The 24667-nt window shown below is 42.5% G+C and overlaps 1 protein-coding gene across 1 annotated transcript in view; it reads right to left on the minus strand.

Moving 5' to 3' along the window:
* Positions 1-24068, minus strand: part of LOC306858828 (diacylglycerol kinase iota-like) — a gene marked incomplete at its 5' end in the record, with an annotated part of 46314 nt that extends 22246 nt beyond the window's left edge. Inside the window, 4 exons of the mRNA XM_079399582.1 lie at positions 534-608; positions 1044-1139; positions 3455-3563; positions 23857-24068. Coding sequence (XP_079255708.1) covers positions 534-608; positions 1044-1139; positions 3455-3563; positions 23857-24068 — 492 coding nt within the window. The remainder of the gene's footprint in view (positions 1-533; positions 609-1043; positions 1140-3454; positions 3564-23856) is intronic.
* Between the last annotated feature and the right edge of the window lie 599 nt (positions 24069-24667).

The raw sequence follows: 24667 nt of genomic DNA on the forward strand, positions 1-24667 counted from the left end.
TTCTAATACATTTCATTCAATAAATTAGCCAAAAACAGACATTACCACATAGTTAGTAAAATATAAATCATGTTTCATTAAATATCCAGCATAATATATTGAAATATTCAACTATTATTATATTATATAACATTATATAATATTACTATTTATGTATATTTTGAAACATTAAAAAAATCGAAATAATTTCTAATATACAATTAAATAAATGAAATCAACCCAAAAACCGACATTACCACATAGTAAATTATTCATTACATTTCCAGCAAGGCAATATATATTGTGCTATATACTGTTATCTTTTCACATCTATTCATGCAATTGCACTGACAAATATATCTGAACACTGCAACAGCAGGGACCAACAACTCCTGATCCTAAAAACCATAACTGCAATACCTAGATTATACCCTCTCATCCCATTTTATCATCCTCCTGATGTCTGTTTGAAGAGACAAACGTCAGTGTTCATCTGTGGAGGGCGTACTGATGACGTGCATGAGATTTATAGAGATATTTCTGCCTCAGCTCACCTTGTCCAGCTCCTCGATACAGGCTGTGTGGACCACGATCTTACAGACTGCACACTTCCTCCGGGGAGCCGACTTCTTAAAGAGAACCCAACAGCACAACACACGCAGCAATTTGTTACAGAGCAAATGCACACATCTACGATCCATCTTATTGTAAGAGGAATATGCTCTCATCTTCGGCGGTAAAAAGCTTCCTCTGAGGCAAGGAAGGATTTTGCCAACCGCTTGAAGAGGCAATAATAGAGTTGCCACGGCTCTTGAAAACATCAGAGTGTGGCGCCGCGCTTTAACAAAAGCCTAACAAAATCCTTTTACCTGCTGTACATTCTCAGACTAATAGCTGCCTCTTCCTTTCAACACGCACCAGCCTCACATTATCTCATGAAAGAAAATGTCACTGCTAAAAAGCTCTAATGACACTCTCTTCTCTGCCTTCAACTCGCCCTGCTAATAAAGCAACCGTCTGACTTCTCTCGTCCGTTTTAACCCGTTTAACCACATTATACTCACTGCAATCTTGACCCCGCACGTCTCCTCGCCCAGGTAGCAGAGATCACCGGAGCAATTCGTCTCCAGCCACAGGTGGTCACCGTTCACTGCGTTCTCCTGCAAATAAGGAGATCAAATTAAAAGTTTTGTGGCTTTAAATCCATGTTTGAGTTTCATTTCCTTTGGAGGTCGCATACATCTCTTTTCAGAAAAGTAACCATTATAAAACGTGTTATTCCTTGTGAGGCATAAATTAATGCAATTACTTTCTTACTTTGGACTCTAATGGACTCTATCTTCAAAGCTAACAGTGCTCTAAAGTTGTCACATTTATTGGCCGTATATGTCACTGAGTGTCAACAACGTATATGGCTGACAAATGTAACAACTTTAGGGCACTGTTAGCTAATGCTAATGCACTCTTAAATGTTCACAAATTGAGCATATATGCATTTAAAATGGACAATTTTGCTCTTTCAGGAAAACAAACTAAAAATATTCATCAAGTGCTCTCTAGAATGAAAATCCCCTTATGCTAACTGATTAGCATGTAGCAAACAATGGTTTATGGCTATTGTGACTAATTCCATGCATGCAGTTATACATATAGCTATGTAACTTTCTTACTTTGAGACTCAGAAAAGTATAGCGTTCAATGATGTATGAGGCTGACAAATGTGACAAGTTTAGGGCACAAGCCTTCAAAATGAGACCGTCCATGTCTGTTAGCTTTGAAGCTAACATCTGCATGCAAATCACTCTTGAATGTTTTATGGTTTATAGCTATCATGACGACCTCCACACATACTCTGAAAACAATCTGGTGTTGAATTTTCACTCGCAAATTGCCAGTAAATTTCACAATTCATTACAAAGAAACAGCAAGTAACACTGAATTAAACATTAAATTTTGTAAAGTAAAAAGACAGAAATTGTCTTGTAAAACTACTCCGATAACTTAAGTGTAGTTATAAGTTTGCTTCATAACTAATTAACTTTGCAAACTTTACTCTGTTACTGAACTAAACTGAACTCAACAGAACTGAATAATGACAATAATGCATCTGTATTCATTTCATAATTGAACTTGCAGTTTTAATACTGATAATTTCTTGTTTATTACTGTGAAGCTGCTGTGAATTGTATAAAGCTAAACTTATGCAAAGTATAGGAGCATTTAAGTACAAAAACATTCAAGGAACACACACTGAAATCACACACACGTATTTTATATTGCAACAACGACACTGTTATGTGAGGCTTCAATTAGCACTGACTCGCGCACACACTTAGCAGCTTTAGGAAGGCACATTAATGTTTGATGGCTGCGCTGGTCACGTCGGGAACTAGCGGGGAAGGAAAGGCCAGCAAAGACGCACAGGATGTGCCCCCGCTGGGCTCCGCCCCCTCAGCAGTCTCCATCTGTACACACAGCACCTGGATTAACAAGTCTCTCTTTTGCCATGCCAACCGTCTTTGCGGGACACACCTACGACTAACCGCGCCCACCCGTCCGAATGTGCTGATATGTGCAAAACTAATGCACAACCTTATCCTCGACAGTAACATTAGCGCTTTAGTCTGGGAATGTCGCATATTATCAACAAAACTCACACTATATATCAAAAGAAAATAGTTCCAACTGTGGTAAACTCATCATTATGCTAAGTGTATAGCACACTGCTTTATTGTTGCTAAATAAAATGAAATCAAATATAAATATTACATAAAATACTAGATTAATGTAACTGAAAATTAGAAATATTGCGTTTGCAACTAACTGAAATAAATGAACTTATGCTAAAGTACTAAAATTACTAAAACGTATTATACAGAAATAAAGTATTTAAAAAAAAAAAAAAATGACAAAAGTATAAAACAAAATTACTAAAAATGAAAATGTAAAAATAAAAGCTAATCCAAAGCTAATTCAAATCAGAAATAAATTAAATTTTATAATGTTGAAAAATGTTAGAAAGAAAATGTAATGTAACAGAGATTGAAGTACTAAAATGAACCAACTAAAACCGAAATAAATATAAAGCTAAATAGAAATATTTTAATTATAAGTCTTATAGAGTCTTATAAAAATGTCAAAAGCACAACAAAACTACTAAAAATTTAAATGAAAACTGAAAGCGAAGTTAAAATATTAATAACATAATAATAATACCATATAAGTAAACTATAATAGTATATAAATAATACTAAAATAACATTGGTTCTGGGTGGTTGTTAGGTGGTTACTAAGGTGTTTTGGGTGGTTGCTAGGTGGTTACTTAATGGCTCAAATCAAAAGGATTCATATCTATATTGAAGTACCATATGATCCCATCACAGCACTGCCAGAGACATTTTTTTATGGGAAAGCTGATATACAGACATACAGTTGGATAGACAATCAGAGTGAAGGACAGATGAAGAACACTTACGCTCCAGTCCACTGTGCTGCGAAGCTCCTTGGCCGGTCCATTGCTCAGGGCAGGGAAGGGACTGTGGGCCGGACCCAAATGCTGGAGGCCCGACCGTGAGATGGCTTTCCTGCGGAGCAGAATGACCACAAATAGCTTCAGCTCAAGAGTAAACGCATTCAAGAGAAAATAATGAGACCTTGCTGGACTGAAGGGTTTGACATCTGGGCTAAAGCTCCTTGCTGTTGCACATAAAAAGACTAGTCATCGTGGAGCTAAAGCGGGGACACACTACAAACACACACAACAGGAGACGGCCGTCTACCTTGTGCCAGTATCAAAATGATCCAGACCAATCTGTTAACCAGTCTGCTTGGCCAGGAAATTCCCATAATTCCCTGCATGCAAAGAGAGCCTCTGCCTCATATGGTATGAAATCAGCAAAGACTGTTCTTAGAGACAATGTGTGTGTGCTTGTGTCCCAGCAAGGGACTTTCATGAGTCAGTATCGTGTGATCACTTCCTCTGTCTGTCATTCTTCCATATAATTAGCCATCCTCCCATACCAGTATCACAGACAGATCTACTCAAACACATATATTTACGCAAATACAGCCCTCGAAAAAGACCCACACTGCCTGTGCAAACACAGCAAAAAGGGGTCATGAACCGAGAAACCAAAATTCCCTTCATCTTTTGACATATAAGAAGGGGTCACTGCACTATAAAATCATGCTGAAAGTTTCAGAACTCAAAACTTTGTCATTAGTCTAAAAACAGCTTATATTGAAAGCAGTCTGCCAAAACGACTGCTTGTGTAATGTGCCACTCTATGATGTAATAGTGTGGCTAAACACCGCCTCCACAGAAGATGATCAACGCCTGCTTCTACATCACAGCCTGTTTAGCCCCGCCCACCGATTCACCCATGTAGAGTGTTGGCTATGCTCGTAAACAGTGTTGCCAAGTCCACAGTTTTTCCGCGGAATTGGGCTATTTTAACCGCGGGTTGTTTTTCATGTCCGCGGGTTGAAGTAACCACAATACGTGATATTTAGCATTTTTTGTATTTTTTTAAAGATTTATTTTTGGCGTTCTTGACATTATTATGATAGGCCATTGTAGAGGAGACAGAAAGCAAAGTGGGAAAGAGAGAGGGGGATGTGATCGGGAAAGGCCCTCGAACCGAGATTCAAATTCAGGAAGCCTGTAGCACAACAGCGCAATAATTGGCACATTACCCAAAAATCTATGCAAATTTTAATCACAACTGTTAGCCAATCATAGCAGTGGGAGTTTACTTCTATAATCCACTACGCCTATTCAAACAGAGCATTCCGATGAGGGGGGTTAAAAACAGGACAGAAAATAGCATATTACTGCTGAATTATGATGTTTTCTGATGTAACATTATAAGTGGGCCTTAGAGAACAGTATAAAATAGAAAAATTTAAGGAGGTTAATAGTATACTATGGCCAAAACATTTCTCATGTACGTTAACAGATGCATTAAAATTCTAAGGCTACTAATATATCACAGTGAACATGGAGCATGTAGCTGTCCAGGTGCATATTAAAATGTGTAACTGAACTTGATGAAACTCCAAGCTCCTTCCTCAAAAACTGCTGCCACCTGATCTTCCTCCAGTATTTAACATAGTAAACACACAATGCCATATGGCCGTCCCTTTTGAAGCGAAGGTTGAAAGTGACCCAACAATTTTACAAGGAAATGGTGGGCTGTACACCTGACACCCTGCTGAAAGTTTCAAATTCTCGTCTAAAATTATCTCGTTGAGAAAGAACACAAGCGAGAGTCCAGTTACGAGCTCTTTTGTAAAGAGAGCCGGGGCCACGGGATCACGCACCTTTACCCTCAGTGCTAAAAATAGAGCCACTGGCGGATGACATGTGCGTTGGAAACATGCCACTGTGGTGAATGCCAGGAACAAGACAACAAATATACATAAACAAATGTGTCACACATGCGTAGGCAAGAAAAATCTAAACCAGGTTGCCTTTAACATCTCAATTTGGGATCTTGAGTTCCCAGATTTTTCTTTGGACAAAAATGATCTAACACGTCTTCTCAAGGATTTCAGAATAGATCTCAATACCCTTCTCCTTAGACAAATTTGACACTTAAGTAAAACATAGAGTGGTGGCCAAAATTATTAGAACCCTAGTATTTTCTCTTGAAGCATCTTGGAGACCATGCCCCAGTTCTTATAGATTTAGTCTCAGTTTGTTCTGTTTCTTCATGTCATTCCAGACAGACGGGATGATGATGAGATCATATCTCTGTGTGGAGCACTGGACTCCTTGTGCAAACAAAAATCTCACTGGATTATTACAATTAATGGCAAAATTAGTGTTTGGAAATGTAAATTGATATTTCCTACTGACACACTACAGCAACAGATAGAAAAACTGACTTGAAACCATTTTTTAGCTGGTGAAAATACTAGTGGTCAAATAATTTTGGCCACCACTGTAACTGTGAGTCTCCTAAGAGTGATGTGTGAGCAACAAAATGTGAAATTTGATGACACATGCATCGGAAAAAGGCCATTCATGGCAAAAGGAAACATGCAACATGAGGAGCTGAGTAAGAAAGCTTTCATTAGAAAACATCCTGAATGCTAATGTCTCTGTGGACGTGATTACACTAAACTGATCAAATCCACAGGCTGATATAGAGAGGCTGAGACCTCCATGTCCTCTTTCAATCAGGTAAATGAGTAACGCATTTCTGTTTAATATTATTCCATTGCATTAAGCAAATCAGTCAACGATGTCCACTGTTTAAAGACACCATACATTAGGGAGTATAATCAGTCCTGGGTAAACACAGTGTCATGTCGCAGACAGCAGAACATTTCACTAGAAAGTAATCAACTGAGTGCACACCGCACAGACAGAATGGAACACAATTTGAGATAAAGGATACGCCACACACCATCCAGAGCCGGTGGAAACAGATAGGAAGAGCAATCAGTGAGACTGCCATAATGGAATTAGTTCTACTAAAACCAGCTTTGACAGAGGTCTGGCTTCACCGAGAGATTGCAGAAGGATGATGTGCATGTGTGTGACATTTATCATCGGCCGGTATTAATTTGCCGTGCGGGTTCCTGTTTATCTGACATGATGGGATGGACAGAGGGTTTACGTGTGCAAAGGCAGGGGATGTGTGTTCAATCTAGTGGCCGCTCCCTCCCATGACACCCTGCGGTAATATCATCCCTCCTGTGTAGGCATGGCAACAGTCCAACACACGCCACCGTTGTTGTATTTAAGTCTTAAATCTTGTTGTCAGCATCATAATCTCTGTCCCCGCTCCCATTGTCTCGGCCAATTAGGTTTTGTAGTTGTGTGTGGGATGCAAACTCCCTCCACGCTTTAAGTCAGGTGTCAACCCACATACACAGCTATGATATCATCTCTCCGCGCTGCCCACTCTCGATCTCAGTAAGAAAAGAAGTAAAAGAGTGGAGTTCTGCTGCTAAAGAGATATGCAGCAACACCTGGTCAAACTAGAGTGTCACTAACCTGTAGCCGAGAAGCCTGTGGTACCAGGTCACCTTCCGCTTCCGCCCTTTCCCACATACTCGCTTCTCCTCTACTGTCTTCCGGGTCCTAATCATCGTTCCATTTCTCCTTCTCAGCCTGTATCCTCCTTTCCTAACTTCCGGGGTGCTTCCTACCTCTTTTCCAGCAGCATCCGAAGCTGATCAAGGTAGGCACCGGTGGAATCACTGTTACACATGGCTGCCTGATAGAGCCGGAGCACGCGTAACACACCCTCCCGCTGCCCCTGTAGTGCTGAGATCATCAGGCCGTCAGATAGCTGAGACCTGATGGAGGACACCTGAGAACCCGAAGGCGTGTATGCGTGTCAGATCCTGTCCTGTCACCAGAGACAGACAAGAATCTCTCGCAATCATCACTGCCATCGTTACCCCCAGAGAAGCAAACCACAAGGTCAGCCCCATGTCTAGCATTTGGAGCTATTTTAAGGTCTATTATGTAACCCAAGTTGACCTTAAGCAAGACAATCTATGGGCAACCTGTTACAAAGGGACACTTTATCCAGGGATCCATCAGTATTTGACTGCATGGCTCTCTGCTCTGGCCAGACTGAGTGAGTTGCAATCTAGTGACTCTACAGGATGTGACTTCATTCTATGGCCTCACACTCTGATGATGCAAAGCTTTTTGTGAGTAGTCTGATTATGTAAAGTCTAATAGTCATGGATCTGTGTTGTTCAGGTAGTGCCTGGCGGGTGACGTACTCCAGCAAGTTCTTTCTTGAAAATGAATCTGAAAAGGAATGATTCTTATGGGAATGAAGGGAATGAAGTGATGTCAACCAAGTAATGAGAAGACAATGGGCCTCATTCATGAAACACGAACAGAACTCATTTTTTTTTCGTAAATCGTTCGTAAAGCCGTTCTGACGTAGACTTTCGAATTCATGAAAATGTTCGTATTTTCAAAATGTTAGTTGGTACTAAAGAAATGTACACCTGCTCCCTGCTCTCTTTTTTTTGTAGCTGAGTCGATAACTGTAAAACGCAGCACTCGTCACTGTCACTATTTACCCAGCCGTCCAATCAATGGAGGAGGGGTGGGACAAATATCGACCAACCATCATACTTGTACAACGACTGCCTACATCAATGGAGGAGTCAATATTACTGGTTACTGCTTCTTTTATATTTAGAAAAATTCTTTAAAATTAGATACTTGTAATACATTGCCGTCGTCGATATTCCAAATCTTAGCAACCAAAGCGTCTCAGCTGGAAAAACGCTGTGCCACCAAAGTGTTTCCAAGTGCCACCAGCTGGTCGCTTTAAGAAGAGCGCCTGACATTTGTTTTCAGCTGGCTAAAAACTCTTTGGTGGACACACATTATCGAATATTTATTGTTAGGCGTATGGCCTATTAGTCTATTTTTGCATTTTTGCAATATACTGGAGCCAAACCTTAGAAAGTAGACCAGAATATTCCACTGCGTTCCTGGACACACAATTTGCGATGCTAATTGTGAATGAGCGTGCATGTGCGCCCTATTTACAAATGATTGGAATTCATTAACATACACGTTTACCTATGAAATCAGATGTTTACAATGCGTTTTTGAATCTGGAGGAGAGTTTTTGGGAAGGTCAGTTTTACGTGCAATTTACTCATATATTTACATAATCGATCTGGACACGATCTGTTGGAATTGTTTGTCTCTGATCTTGTCACTCTCTCTTTTTTCTCTCCACTTCTGCTTCACTCAATCCCTTCTTGTAGCTCTCTAACTGGGTCAGTGTGCTCGCTGTGATTCTTCCCGCCCGCGGGGCCCTGGCGAACATGCACTTGAAGGACAGCTTCTCTGAGCCTTACCATTACCTACTTCCTCAAGGCTACTGGCGCACCACAGCACAATCCCTCTTCCTTCTTTTCATTCTCATCAGAGTAGAAATTCCTTGACACGGACCTTTTTCTTATGCCTCCCTCTCACTCCAGAGATTAAGATCTAAGACTCAGCACTGTGGGGTGAAGAAACACAAGCGAGAGAAAGATGTGCCAAAGGTAATAAGTGTAACAAAGTCAACGCGTACGCAGAGCTCCCGTGAGACCCCGAGCCTGAGAGAAATCTTGGGCAGATCGGTGATTAGCGCTAATTTAATCTTCAAGCTTTTATCTGAAGCCAGCAGCGTCCTGATAACAACATGATGAACAGAACAACACTAGAGTATATCAAGAGACAATACAGAGTGTTCTAGATAAGAACATCACAAAACATATTATCAGCACTTAATTTTTAGCACATGTCTTGTTATCTGTTTATCGCAAGCAGGTGTCTCACAAGTCCTCTTATGCATATTTGTCAGATTTGGGACATACATTACATATCCCTAAAGGGATTGTTGCTAACTTGTTTCTTGGTGGGTTCAAACCAACCACCCTCTGGTTACTGCACACAGGAGTCTCACTAAGTGGAAAATAGTATTCCTAAGGTTGCAGATGGAGCCCAAAAAGACACAAATTATCACCATTGTGCGCTTAAAGATTTTGTGCTTGAAACAGTGTGTCACTGAACAAAAGCATCTACTAATTCAGTTTCCCAAACTTTTTCAATCCGAGGACCCCAAAGGTTCCCAACAACCTCAAAATGTTCTCAGAGAAAACAAAGCGCTGATTTCAGTGTCAATTCAGGAGAGAAATAAACATTTTCAGACCCTGCAAGCTACTACGAATGCTTTGGCTGTTTACCCTGTCCCAAGGCAAGGATGCAGTTTCTAAACTATTGCACTAATGTTTCCTGAATAAATGTGGTCACAGAATTAGTCACTCAGTTTAAACGTGTCGGGGCTGAATTCCCTCCGGTTCCCTTTTTGTACGTGTGTGTCCGTGATGTTGTTGTTGTGACTATGTGTTCATGTGTGTGCCGGATGGAGACACATTTCTCTCATTTGCCTCTGAGCTCTGTCACTGCAGCCTGACACACACCCACTGACAATGGCAGGAAAACTACACACAAACACACACATACGCAAACTCAGCACATACATCACACTTGTGACCGGATCATGGGGAAGAAATGGAAGTAAGAGGTAGGTGGACATACCCGTGGGCAGATCAGTTATATATGGGTGTTTCTTCAACTATGGACACATTGGCCCAGTGGACCAAGAGTGAGAAAATAAACTTTTTTTTTTCCACATTAGTTTATTTACTAACATAGGATATCTACCTTTTTTTTAAATGTCTAAATTTTCTCTCGAGCTCTCCACTGAGACTGTCTCCTACAATAATCCCATTGAATTCTGCACTGGGTACATCACATGACATTTTCGCACATACAGAAGACACTTTGCTGCCATTCTTCTCGGGATGTCGCCTTCGCTCTTGAAAACTCGGATAACATCTGCGGTGGAGCTGATGATGGAAAAGCACAGCAAGCCTGATTCACTGACAGATAAATGAGCATCGCATCTTTAGTGATTTGCTATTATTTCAGCTAAATTAACTCAGTGCCTTCTGATAACAGCGTAGGAAATGCATGATGCAAATCCAGACTAACTGTTCACTGGCAGCAGGCGCTTGTACAGTATCTGTGTGTATTTGTCAAGCAGTTTGACCAATCTAAGAGTGTTTATGTAAGAGTGCACTAGTGCCACTCATGGAAGGACTAGCTTCTTAGCATTTTAAATCTTTAAATGAATTATTTTGCGAATGCATGTTTTGTGTAGTACCACATTCATTTAAATGCACTGAAAGTCAACATGAATTGTGAACTTGTAAGTGTGCAACAGAACTCCCATCCTGCTGGTATAGCGGTCAGACAGGAAGCCTGGGCTTTTCCCGCTTGAACTCCCCAAACAACAGCGCTCAGATATTTATATCTATCACCACCCAGCCTCACGCTGAGACACACACTTTCCCTCCACAGTCCACTAATGACTGTCATCCCTCACATGTCATTCTGTCCGTCCTCTCTCTACTCTGCCTTCCATCGTGTGTGTCCTTTCCTCATGGCAATGTGTGTCCTTTCCTCATGGCCTTTTCCTCATGGCAATCTGTTCCTCAATCCTTCTCACGGTCCCTCTTTTCTTCCTCTCCTAAATATAAAGGGCACGTTATCAAAGAACAGTTCCTCTTTACTCAAGTCTACAGCCTCTCACCTTCCTCCTTAACTCTCACTTCATCTTTGTCTCTCTCTCCTTCCCTTTCTTTCCTTCTCCGTCAGGGTCAAACTTCAGCATCTCCCGGCAGACCAGCTGCTGTGGGCCACATGCACCTCGTCCTTCATCACATGACGGAGCAAAGACACTCTCCCCCTCCATCCCTCTGTCCTACATGCATCCCCCTCCCGCTCCTCTCTTCTCCTCTCGTCTGATTACCTTATGCAATTTTGCTGCTCAAGTATTTTTAAGAACGTTTGGATATTTCTACAGAAAAACAAGACAAAAATACTGATTAAGAGAGTGATTTTTTTGCAGAGCAGCGGGTGCAGAGACCGTGGGCGGTCTGGCTTTGGCGAGCGCCGTTCACGCGGATCCAAGTGCTCCTGGGTAATCGCCTCTCGCTCTATTCATTTCAGCCTCTCCTGCGTTCTGACACTTTCTCCTGTTAAAGATCCTCATGCGTAGCGACACCAGCTTCCTGCCACACATTTTACATTCCTTCAGCTCACTGAAAGACTCAAGAAGGCAAAAGAAAAAGGTGATTTCTTAAAAAAAAAGAAGAAGAACTGAAGCAATTCAGTCATTCAATTGACTTAAGAGAGAAAAGTGAACTAGATTTTTGTACATTTTCTGAAGAAAATATTAAAAGGGTCATGAACTGCCTCTGTTTTTTTATTTTATACTGTTCACCGAGGTCCACTTATAATGTTATCAAGATTTTTACATAAAAAAACATGCTATTTTTTGTCCTGTTTTTAACCCCCTCATCGGAACACTCCATTTGAATAAGCGTGACAGATTGTAGACTCGGAAGTAAACACCCACTGCTATGATTGGATAATAGCTGTGTATGTTTGACAGTCTATGTCCTTCACAGATGGACGCTGTTGTGATTTAGGTTAACACCGCATAAATACTCATATCAAATGATCTGTTAAACAGACAAAGCAATAGTGATTAGTGAATAGTTACTCACACTTGTGTGTTGCAACATTACTGTCGGATTCAATATAGTCAGAACAGCATCGTCTTTTATTTTCAATATTTCTGCAAATCCTGTGTCCAATTGTGCATTGTTTGTAAATGAATCCGTAAAATGAAGACTGAGTTCTTACTGATGCGGTCCGGATCTTCATTAAAAATCAAGTTCATCCACTCTTTCCTACCGTTGGGATCGGAAGGAAGGCAACGCAAAGACTGTTTTTCCAAAGCTTGGCACTGCACAGAGCCATCTTTATCGTTTGGTTTCTACGTAGACCTGTACGTTCGCTTCTCTCGTTTACACTGTTTGTATGAATCGGTGGGTGGGGCTGAACAGGCAGCGCTGCAGAAGCAGGCGTTGATCTTCTTCTGCGGAGGCGGTGCTAATCCACACTATTACATCATAGAGTGGCTCATTCCACAACCTGTCATTTTGGCAGACTGCCTTCAATATAAGCTGAGTTAAGACTAATAAGAAAGTTTTGAGTTCTGAAACTTACAGCATGTTTTAATAGTACAATGACCTCTTATATGTAAAAAGATTAAGGGAATTTTAGTTTCTCAGTTCATGACCCCTTGAAGTGGTGCTTGATTGTGCAAAAATCGGCGACACTATGCCATGGTGTCTGAATGTTTTGGTACCAAGTCGCACGGGCCATGTTTTTCATTCTCTTGCTATAGTGTTCTGAGTGGTTTTTAGTTTTTATTTTGTTGCTATGGGGTTGCTAGGGTGTTCTGGATGTTTTTCACATTGCTATGCAGTTGCTAGTGTGTTTTGAGAGGGTTGTTACGACATTAAGTTTTATTTATTGAGTTGCTATGTTTTCTGAGTGGTTTTATCTTGTTGCTTAGCAGTTTCTAGGGTGTTTTGGGTGGTTGCTTACTGGGTCAGTCTTAACAGCTCACCCACAAGTCTGTTCTGTAGATACTGGCTCAGTTCCCTCCTTCAATGTAATTCTATGGGACTTTTTAGCTCGATTGTCATCTGATCAGTCATAAAAGTTACAGAACATTCAATAAACAGCACAACTTGAGATATCATCGGTGTCTGCAGCATAAACAGTGTACCAAATGTCTAATTCTTATGGTTAGTAGTTTGTTTAAAACACATGTGAGCAATGCTTGTCCTAAACGCAAATAGTTTCTACTGATAAATGGATTCATTATCTTTTAAAGCATAACATTTTACATCAAAGTAAATCCTTCTGGGTAAACCGTACGGATGGCAGAACTTTATTAACGCTGTAAATAACAGTGATTTCGCCTCTGCTGACATTCAATACAAGACACAATAATACGGCGTTATGTGCACAGTTTGCTCTTGCATGTAAACTTTGTTGTTTCAAAAGATTTGCGATGCAACAGAAACAGCTGTGACACATTTCCCGGTGTTTTGAAGGAGAGGTCCAGACCCCCTGCAGTTTCTGTGTCCTTCCCTTGACTGTCTGTGACCTGACAAACACACACACACACACACACAGTCTGCCTTTTGGCCAACAACAATGACAGGAAATCAAGTCAGGTTGGCCCCTAAGAGTTTAGCAACAACAACACCACATACAATATGTCTGAGCGATATAGCAAAAATCTCAATATTTTGACGATCTTCAATTTATAGCTTTGCATTTCTGTCACTCAAACTGTAATTGGTTCTAGCAAGACCAGGTCATGGGTTCAATTCCCCGAAAATCTATGAGCATATGAATGCAATGCAAATCACATCAACCAAATGCATAAATGTAAATGTATCTTCTTGATAATTATGAATTTGCTTTGAAATTACCATTATTGCAACTGAAAAGCCATTGTATCTAATTCCATTCAAAATGTTTAATGCAAGAACTAAAATACAGTAAAAAATGTAGCTCAAAAATATGCTTTTCAAATTAGCACATTTCATTATTTCCATTTAAAGGCACAAATATACACTTACAAATTATATATAAAAAAATTCTAATATAATATTTTTACAAAAAAAAAAAAAGAAAAATGCCACATAATACTCCAAACAAATAATTAAATTGATTAATTTAAACTGATTCTGAATCAAACATACAAACAAATTTTTACTAATGAAGTTTCCAAGACACTGCCCCAAAAAAGCACATAAATATTCATCATACTTGTCTTTGTAAATATAATATATTACCCCGTCATAATGCATAATGCACATATATTTTGCTGCTGAAGGAGGTGTTTGAATGCTCTGCACTGCATGCAATGTTCTCTCACGTTATAGATATATGTTACCGTGACAGCTTGGCGTCGTGCACGCTCTGGGGCTCCGCGAGTGGGAGCGTGTGGGATCGGACTGTATAATTACATATAACTGTGATGCTGATGCTTTTGCGTGAGTGTGTGTGTGTGTGTGTGTGAGATTAAGAGCATCATTGGGAGAGTATGTAGGAGGGATGGATCCCACTCCTGCCTGTACATAAACCTCCTCTCGCTCTTTCTTCCCTCTGTTCTCCTGCTCTGGCTGCTGACACCTCCATAATTAACCTTGGCGTTTGGCGCAGGGTGCGGGGGAGGCATCGGAAGCACGCATCTCTCCCCTATCTGACCCATCCATCTGCTGAAAATAGCCCCGCCATCAAGAGCAAAGCTCAGGGCTGAGATGGACTCCGGCAGACCGCACACCTACACCAGTGTGTAGAAACCACTCAGTCCCAAAACTCCACTTCATACGAACCTCTCCAAAAGAAGGTTTAGTTACTGTAATTTTCAACAATTTTCAAACAAAAAAAGTGTATGTGGGCTGAATTTAGATTTAAAGACTGGGCAGTTGAATTAGAATTTTGAGTTTAAATTTCAAATTTCAAATAGAATTCAAAGACACAACTTTTTATCATGTAAAGTGTCTCACAAGTTAAAGCTCAGAATGATAAATAAAACACTACTGCTAAACCTAGAACTAGTGCTAAATCTAAAAAACAAGAAGAAAAATCTAGATAATCTAGAAAAACTCAATCAACTAGTCAGATATGGGCGATTAATCTCTACTTCTGTGACTGGATTGATTTATGACACCACGAGTTTTAAACTGAAAATTAACACTTGACATCCTAAACCTCAAGCAATGTAAATAAACATCTACCATTCATGTCAAATAAAGGCATTCATGACCTGCAGCTCACTGAGTTTTCTTTAATACAATATGCAGTTGTTATCTGTGACCTGTGCCGCTCAAATGCTCCACTCAATCCCTGCGCGTCCCAAAAAGCCTCTGAATACACAGTGACGCTGGCAGATGGCTCTGCTGGTAATGATCAGGTAAATGTTGTGTTGTGTTGAAAACAGTGGTCTGAATGCAACGTTAATGTGTGTCAGGACCCTGAATCCTCCATTAGTGTGGTAAAAGCGGGCCAGATCTCCTCTCGCAGGGCTTCAGGGACATGAGGGGCCTCCAGGTTTTTCTTTTCCACCTGAGGTCCTGGCTGCCTAATTGAATTAATCATTTGCTAAATGAGGCCCGGGCTGCTGTAACCCTGTGCTATCAGTATATAAAGGGCTGAACCCATCCACACACACACACACACAACCTCCCAGACCACAGCTGGAGAGAGACAGAGGTGAGCTATAATTAGTGAGCGCATTACACAGAGAAAGCGACCAGGAGAGAGACAGAAACAGAGAATTGTGCTGCAAAGATAATGTGCGCACAGAGCGAATGCAAATGAGCTGCATGTGTTTACAACCTCATCCAGCCTGAGAAATACAAGATAAACTTCAGATCTCTTCTGCATCTTTTCATTTATTGCTTCCATCAGAGGCAGACACATTAACTAACTGGATTAGCCTTTTTAATTTTACAAAGTAAGACATTGTGAGATATTGTGAGAGAGTTTAAAATATGAAATAAAGTTGCAATTTGAGAGGAAAAAGTCATAATTGTAAGGTATAAAATTGCAATATAAGAAATAAAGTCACAACTCTAAAAAATAAAGTGCAATTATGAGATACAAAGTTACATGTTATGACATAAGTCACAATTGCAAGAAACAAATGTATTTATAAATTTATCTTTTTCCCACTTAGGTGGAAACAGGCTTCCATTTAAAAAAAAAGTTAGGCATTACTACATTTTTCTTTGTTTAATATCATACACAAGCAACTATATTTTTGTAACTTTTGAAATTTAAAATAACATTTTCTACTGTAATATATTGTAAAATGTAATTCATTCCTGTGATCAAAGCTGAATTTTCAGCATCATTACTCCAGTCTTCAGTGTCACATAAACCTTCAGAAATCATTCTAATATGCTGATTTTCGGCTCAATTAACATTTCTTATTATTATCAGCAGTGTTGAAAACAGTTGTGCTGCTTCATATTTTTGTGGAAACCATGATACATTTTTTTTCAGGATTGTTTGTTTAATAATTCAAAAGCATTTATTTGAAATATAAATCTTTAACATCATAAATGTCTTCAATGTGACTTTAATGTGTCCTTGCTGAATAATATGAATATCACCTAGTTTATATCAAAAAGACCAAACCAGGTCAGCAAGAACCCAGTGGACACTTCCATGCACCTGAGGTAACTAACAGTAGCAAACACAAGAGGATGAAATCCTCTAATATGCCATTAACATGAATGAATAAAAATGGTTCAGCAGGTAGGATTACACACCAACATTACTGCTCCAGCAATCAGTTAAATTACTCAGCGTCAGGATTCAGATCATGAACAAAACTCAGTCCTGTCACATCATCAGCTTAAAAAGCCACCCAGTAATCCCAGTACAGCCTGTATATATGCAGTACGGAGACACCATGTCCTCTCTACTCCATTTAACACATTCACCATGTTTACATTCATTACACTGAGGTCTGGAGTTTCCCCTAAACTCAACACAAAAATGTGCAAAATTGTTTGGTGATTACTGGTTTTAGATAAAATATAAATATTGATTTCTCTGCTATTTTTGTGCAATGAAACAAAGACTGATTGAACAAAAATGCCTGAAACACTAATAGAAATTACAGACCTGTGTCCCCTTGCAATTTCTGTCCTTCATCTATGTTAAAACAAATTAAATTAAAATGAATTAAACCAAACCATATTAAATATTCCTTATGATACTCCACACAATTCATTTGATTCATGGCAATGAAATGATACTTTGCTCATCTAAATGCAACAACATTTTTTTTGCATCTATACGCAATAACACTGTTATTGGGTCTAAATGCAATAACATTTTACACGTCTAATTACAATAACTTTTTTACATCTAAATGCAATAACTTTTGTTGCATCTATGTGCATTAACATTATTTGTATGCAATATTAAATGCAATAACATTATTTGTTGCATCTAAATGCAATAACTTTTTTTCTGAATATTTAGCCTATATTTTTAATCTTCTGATGTAAAAATATTAACAAACGTTTGTCACATAAGTTAAGTTCAAGTGCATTAAAACTTCTAAGAGACACAATTATTAACACAATGGGTAAGTGATGCAACAAACCAAAGCCTGTCCATACGGCAAACTCACGCCTACGACAGTTAATAACCACATTTCGTTCTCTAGTTTGATGCTCCACCAAAACACATTGACGGCAGCTGCCGTAGCATGTTTTATAAAAGACCAGTGAGCCTGTTTGAGCCATCAGTGTCAGAGAGAATTAGAGCGGGCGAACGGCACACGCGGTGAGACAGTGTTAACTCCCTGCTGAAGTGGAGGAGGACGGGTGAAGAGATGGAGGGGAGATGAAGTCTCTCACACCACCAGTGTGGTGGCTATCTCTGCCAGAACTACAGGTGCAGGACTGAGTCATGCAGAGGAACGACAGGAGACAGCAGAGATGGACCGCTTGTAGGAAAATGAATGGAAACTGCATGAAACAACATCCTCAAACAAACAAACTTAGCCTTGTAAACATGTACTACTTTCATTTATGGACATAAAATGTCATTCAAGCCATCATTTGGCTCTTAAATCAGTGGAAATGCAGTTTAGGCCTACTACAAAACAAAAGCCTGGGACTCAATTTGTGCTTCGAACCCTGATGAGGTGCAGCTCGGACCAACCGGATGCTTCACCGAACAGAACAGCCGAGGAAAAGCCTCTTACACTCATATACCTAATAAGGAAAAGCTTCAAAATGTCACGTATTCTGTGGGTGTGCCCTGGTTGGCCACCAGATGTCACTGTCTTGTCTGAGCACATGGGTTTGTGTTGTGATTGTTCCATGTGTTCCCCGGTTGATTGTCTAACTCCGCCCTCTTGTTATCTCGTTATTGGTTTAGTGAATTCACCTGTTCCTGCTCGTTTGTGTCCCTATTTATGTTCCTGGTGTTTGCAGTTCTGTTCGGCCACGTTGTTACATGTTGTGTACGGTCAGTCGTGTGTGTTTCCTGATTCTTGTTTCTTGTTTCTGCCATGCTCTGTTTTCCCCCTCGGGGTAATTTATGTTTCTGTTTTGTTTCTTTTATAATTAAACCACCATTTCCCTGCACTTGAGTTCTCGCTTCATTTCTCTGCACGTATCATGACAGAACGTGGCCGACATCAGAGAACTCAGCGGGGAATGGATTCTTCCCATCCTCCAGCCCCTAACGTGAGGAACCCCACTTTTTTACGGATCCTCCAGGTCAGGACGCTGCACTCTCTCCGTCAGAGGGGCACTGACGTCAGGATGTTTGCCTGGATGTTTTGTGAGGCAGCAGAGGGTTTGGGATACAACGAGGTGGCTCTCAAGGACTTCTTCAACCTTGCCCTTGATGAGCTCCTCGATGAGGAGTGGATGAGGGAGTTACACCACTTGACTTTTGGGGAATTGGTGGAGTTTTTGACGCTTCTCCAAGCGGCGGTGCCCGCTCACAGCGCTCCCGAAGCGGCGGTGCCCGCTCACAGCGCTCCCGAGGCGGCGGTGCCCGCTCACAGCGCTCCCGAGGCGGCGGGGCCCGCTCACAGCGCTCCCGAGGCGGCCGTGCCCGCTCACAGCGCTCCCGAGGCGGCGGTGCCCGCTCACAGCGCTCCCGAGGCGGCGGTGCCCGCTCACAGCGCTCCCGAGGCGGCGGTGCCCGCTCACAGCGCTCCCGAGGCGGCGGTGCCCGCTCACAGCGCTCCCGAGGCGGCGGTGCCCGCTCACAGCGCTCCCGAGGCGGCGGTGCCCGCTCACAGCGCTCCCGAGGCGGCGGTGCCCGCTCTCAATCCCCTAGTGGTGGCCGAGGATGCCGCAGCGGCGCCCCGCTCCCGGAGACGGAGGAAGAGGCGGAGGAAGGCCTTCTCCGTCCCACAAGGCCAGGAGGCTACCCAGGAGCTCACTGCTGGCCAGGAGGTCGTGCCAGAGCCACCAGTGCTCCTCGCCCTGCCGGCGCCACCCGTGCTCCTCGCCCTGCCGGCGCCACCCGTGCTCCTCGCCCTGCCGGCGCCACCCGTGCTCCTCGCCCTGCCGGCGCCACCCGTGCTCCTCGCCCTGCCGGCGCCACCCGTGCTCCTCGCCCTGCCGGCGCCACCCGTGCTCCTCGCCCTGCCGGCGCCACCCGTGCTCCTCGCCCTGCCGGCGCCACCCGTGCTCCTCGCCCTGCCGGCGCCACCCGAGCGCCTTGCCCTGCCGGCGCCACCCAGACTCCTCGCCCTGCCGGCGCCACCCGAGCGCCTTGCCCTGCCGGCGCCACCCGAGCTCCTCGCCTTGCCGGCTCTACCCGAGCTCCTCGCCTTGCCGGCTCTACCCGAACTTCTCGCCCTGCAGGCTCCACTCGAGCTCCTTACCCTGCCAGAGACCGTCCCTGAGCTCACTGCCTGCCCTGTCACGGCCACAGAGGCCGTTTCTGAACTGACTGTCTGCCCTGTCACGGCCACAGAGGCCGTTCCTGAGTTCACTGCCTGCCCTGTCACGGCCACAGAGGCCGTTTCTGAACTGACTGTCTGCCCTGTCACGGCCACAGAGGCCGTTCCTGAGTTCACTGCCTGCCCTGTCACGGCCACAGAGGCCGTTTCTGAACTGACTGTCTGCCCTGTCACGGCCACAGAGGCCGTTCTTAAAGTCACTGCCTGGCTTGTCCCTCCGGCCCCACCCTGGCCGTACGCTGGGGTTCCTGTTGGGCCGGAAACCCCCTGGTCCGTCCCTCCGGATCCGTCCTGGTCTCCTGCTCGGCCTTGGTCTGCGGGCCCCCTGCCTCTGCACGGGCCTGGCCCACCATCCCTCCCCCTGATCTGTCTCTTGCCCACCTCCCTTCTTGACATTTTGTATTTTCATTTTTCATGTTTTTGTGTTCTTAGTGTTGCAGGTGGAGCATCTGGGAGCTGCTCCTTTGTTGGGGGGTAGTGTCACGTATTCTGTGGGTGTGCCCTGGTTGGCCACCAGATGTCACTGTCTTGTCTGAGCACATGGGTTTGTGTTGTGATTGTTCCATGTGTTCCCCGGTTGATTGTCTAACTCCGCCCTCTTGTTATCTCGTTATTGGTTTAGTGAATTCACCTGTTCCTGCTCGTTTGTGTCCCTATTTATGTTCCTGGTGTTTGCAGTTCTGTTCGGCCACGTTGTTACATGTTGTGTACGGTCAGTCGTGTGTGTTTCCTGATTCTTGTTTCTTGTTTCTGCCATGCTCTGTTTTCCCCCTCGGGGTAATTTATGTTTCTGTTTTGTTTCTTTTATAATTAAACCACCATTTCCCTGCACTTGAGTTCTCGCTTCATTTCTCTGCACGTATCATGACACAAAAGTCCAATCCTTTAATGCGTCTCTTCAGACTACAAAACAAACCCCCGCTACAGCGAAAAAAGCAAAAAGACTGGCTTTATCGGCGTTAAGCCGTCTGCTTTACGCACAGCCATCTTCAGGAGAGATTATGACCATTTATGTAAAATCCTTATTCGCGTCAGCCATCAGGATCTACTGAGTGCTCCCGGGTTTTGCATTTTGCAGGAAATGAGACAAGAAGACAAGCCCTGTTTTACGCACATACCTTTGCGTGATTAAACACGTCAGCTGGACTCTGGCCAATGAGGCACAACTTACAAAAGGGCAATCACGGGTCCAAAAAAGGTACATGCACGTTTAGTCTGGTGGAACGACTACACTAACACCTCGTTCTTGATTTCAGCCCACGTACAGTATTTACACACAGTTTCTCTTGCGCATCAACATTTACAGTAGGTGTGGCGGCCATTTCTCATCCTGAATAAATGCCAGCTAGAAATGAGAATGATAAAAAATAACAGTGCGCTAAACTGACTGTGAAGGGTACGTCCTAATTGGGCGCAGAGTCTACAGTCTTCAGCCAAACACACGAAGCAAAGTGCCAAACGGGAGGAGGACTGGCACAACTTGACTGTTGACTAAATGCACCAGGGCCCTTATTAAAGTTTCACTGATAAAACACAACACTTGTAAGCGATCAAATATTAAATCCATTCCCATCTATTCTGCAGCATCACTAGCAGCACAACGCATCACTTCCTGGTAATATGCTTCTTCGTTGTGATGACTGAATGTTCTGGATTCAAAATGCATGAACAAATTGACCCTAGTCTAATTACGCATGATTGCATGTTATTATGAGAAAAAATGTTTTTAATACTTTTTAATAAAAATGTGATTTGTTCTGGTTCAAAAACAAATTTCCTGTTCTGATGACATCACCAATCTCTCGCACTTCACAGCCCCGCCCCCTCTATCCACCTGCCATATAAACCAGTCATTCAAATCCAATTAAAAACATATTATTTTCCTCAATTAATATACTTTTTCATTATATTTCAGGTGTAAATGAATTCTCGAAACACTTGATCATGATTGGTCGATCCATTTAGCATTGTTAATGGCATCGCTATCCACCATTTGCAGAAGCTCGGCAAACACGACAAGTTTTTTGCAGGCCGACTCTGATTCTGAGCAGACCACGATAAATATGCATGTTTAACTTTTCAGCAGCCTGGCAGAGTGAAAATGTGTCAAGCATGTATAAATCTACAATCGAGGCTGTGATCGGGACACCTAGGCTCTTCGTACGGCAGTGGTGCTATATAGCACCTTAATCACCCCAAAGAACCACTGAAGAACCACACAGGAGCTTAACACGTTCTGTATATGGTATCGGTGCTATATAGCCCCTCAGTCATGCCAAAGAACCAGTGAAGAACGACTGAAGCACCAAGATTTGGTGCTATACAGCACCAAAAGTGGTTCCCCTATGATTACGAGCCAAAGAACCACTTTTAGTGTTATATAGCACCATTCTTTTAGAGAGTAAACCTACCCCTTACAGAAAACTACTGCATTTTTAGATTTTCAAAAAACTTAATTCTCTATGATTTACAAGCTTGTTTCCTCATGGGGACCAAAAAACGTCCCCACAAGGACAAGGATTTCGGATATTGTCATCTTTGAGGGGACATCTTGTCCCCATAACGTAGGGTTTACCAAGACCACACACACACACACACAAACAAACAAACACACACACACACAAATATATATACACTGTTTTACCCAGTTTTTGTGGGTGTATATATTTTGTAGTATTTGAGTTACATGGAAATCCTGTGCATTTCATTTGAGGAATGCTAGTTTTACAGAGCGCTCCAAATCAATCACTTATAAGGTCACTTAAATTACAGATAAGATGCTGCCTATGTAGACAGTAAACCCCAAGGCAGCTCACTAGATTTTGGAACAGTGCCTGTTTTTGTCTTTGGCAAACTCAAAGCTTCCATTTTTAGATGCTTTGCTTTAAAAAGCCGAACTTTTATCTAAGATGCTTTGCATTTTAGGCTATGCTGGCTCGTGTTTGTTTGTTTCATGAGACTTATTGACGTCTTATCTGAATTGGAGATGGATATAGATCGCTCCTTTGAAAGAAAGGACACCTTTGACCATTTCTTCAGAGACTGGCGTTAATTGTGAGCGGAGGACTGATCTGCTCAGAGGAGGATTGACCTTAAGACTCTGACGGAGCAGTAAGGGTGGTAGTGACAACTCCTCCGCAGACAGGTGGAAAACGGAGGAGGGGAAGGTCAAATTAAGGGTCTCTGAGAAGAGATGAACAGGCAAGTTTTCTCAAGCGACCGCATGAAACCAGTGTGGTCGGTATGGCTCAATCCTTACATTGATCTGGAATGAACGACAGGATGAATGCATCCAAAAAAGCAAGATTTAGATGTTTTCAACATGTCTAGGACAGTTTTAAGGATGACAAAACATGAGGAGCCAAATTTCACAAGCAAACTCATTAATGGCTTTAGTTTATATGGATGCACCAGAGATTATTGTGAAACTGAAAACCATTCTGTAGTGCCGAAATGACCTTTAATATGTCAAAACGTGCCGTTTATGACCCTGACTGGTGGGAATAGGTCTCTCTACCGCAGATGAAGTCTTATTAATTATTATACAGCCATGCATAATATGTTCCTGTCATATTAATTGGTCAAATGTTAATTAAAACAATTCAATACAAGTGCCTGTCTGATTGCCCACGGTTTCATGTGCAAGAGAAAAACACAGTTGAATGCTTGCAAATCAATAGCAGGCCAAACGACAACATAAAGATCAGAAATGTTGTTTCAACATAATGCAATGCATTTACCAACACTAGCCCTAATTCCTTTGCTGCTCTCGTGAAAATAAACGAAATCTCCCTTCACAGGACATCTTGGCACGATGTGTATTATAATATTCTGTTATTTAGGTGGGTGAGTGTTCAGTAACGCACACAAACAAACCATCTGACATGTTTCACTGCTCCATATGGTGGAGAAATAAACGCAGTGTGGTACACGAACGCATTTTTACCTGTATGAAATCTGTTTCCTGAACGCCAGACCTTTGAGTTTCTCCGCCAGCGAGTCCTCCATGTCGGCGAAGCTGCTCAGACTGTCGCTGCCGCCCATCGCCGCGTCTCTCCCGCAGCCGCGTATCTGCTCGTCCGCTGATTCTCCACCGGCGGCTCCTCTGCCGCTGCGCTCCGCTCGAGACGCGCGAATGTCGGCCAGGGGGTCCATCATGCTCCGGTCGGCACTGAGTGGACCCCCTTCTCTCCTCCGGCGCTTAAAAGTCCTTCCAAACGCGTCCACCTCATGGAATGAATAATATCTATCTATCTATCTATCTATCTATCTATCTATCTATCTATCTATCTATCTATCTATCTATCTATCTATCTATCTATCTATCTATCTATCTATCTATCTATCTATCTATCTATCTATTCACAATTCACTCGCGTTACGCGCACGCATGATCCGTGGAACTACAACAACAGCTGCATCCATCCGCGAGGACATTCTGGTATTTGCCTCCTCATCCTCCTCCAGCATCGGGAATGAAAGTAGGGCAGAGGGGTCTCCGACTGGACACGCTAAATGCGTGGTGATCTCTGACGTGTCCGCCGTGAGCGCGATAGAAGCGTGTCCGCTGAGAGTGCGCGAGCGAGACGCGAGGCGACGCAGAAGAAGCGTGTTTACGCGAGCGTTTAAACCGGTCCTGATTGTGATTACAGACTCTTTGTTCGGTCAGGAACCTCCTGAGACACAGCGGAAAAATAAATAAATACACAAAACATTTTTAAAATAATAAACAAAGCCTACCTTCTTTAGATTTATGG

The sequence above is a fragment of the Barbus barbus genome (assembly GCF_936440315.1).
Source record: "Barbus barbus genome assembly, chromosome: 39".
Classification (NCBI taxonomy): domain Eukaryota; kingdom Metazoa; phylum Chordata; class Actinopteri; order Cypriniformes; family Cyprinidae; genus Barbus; species Barbus barbus.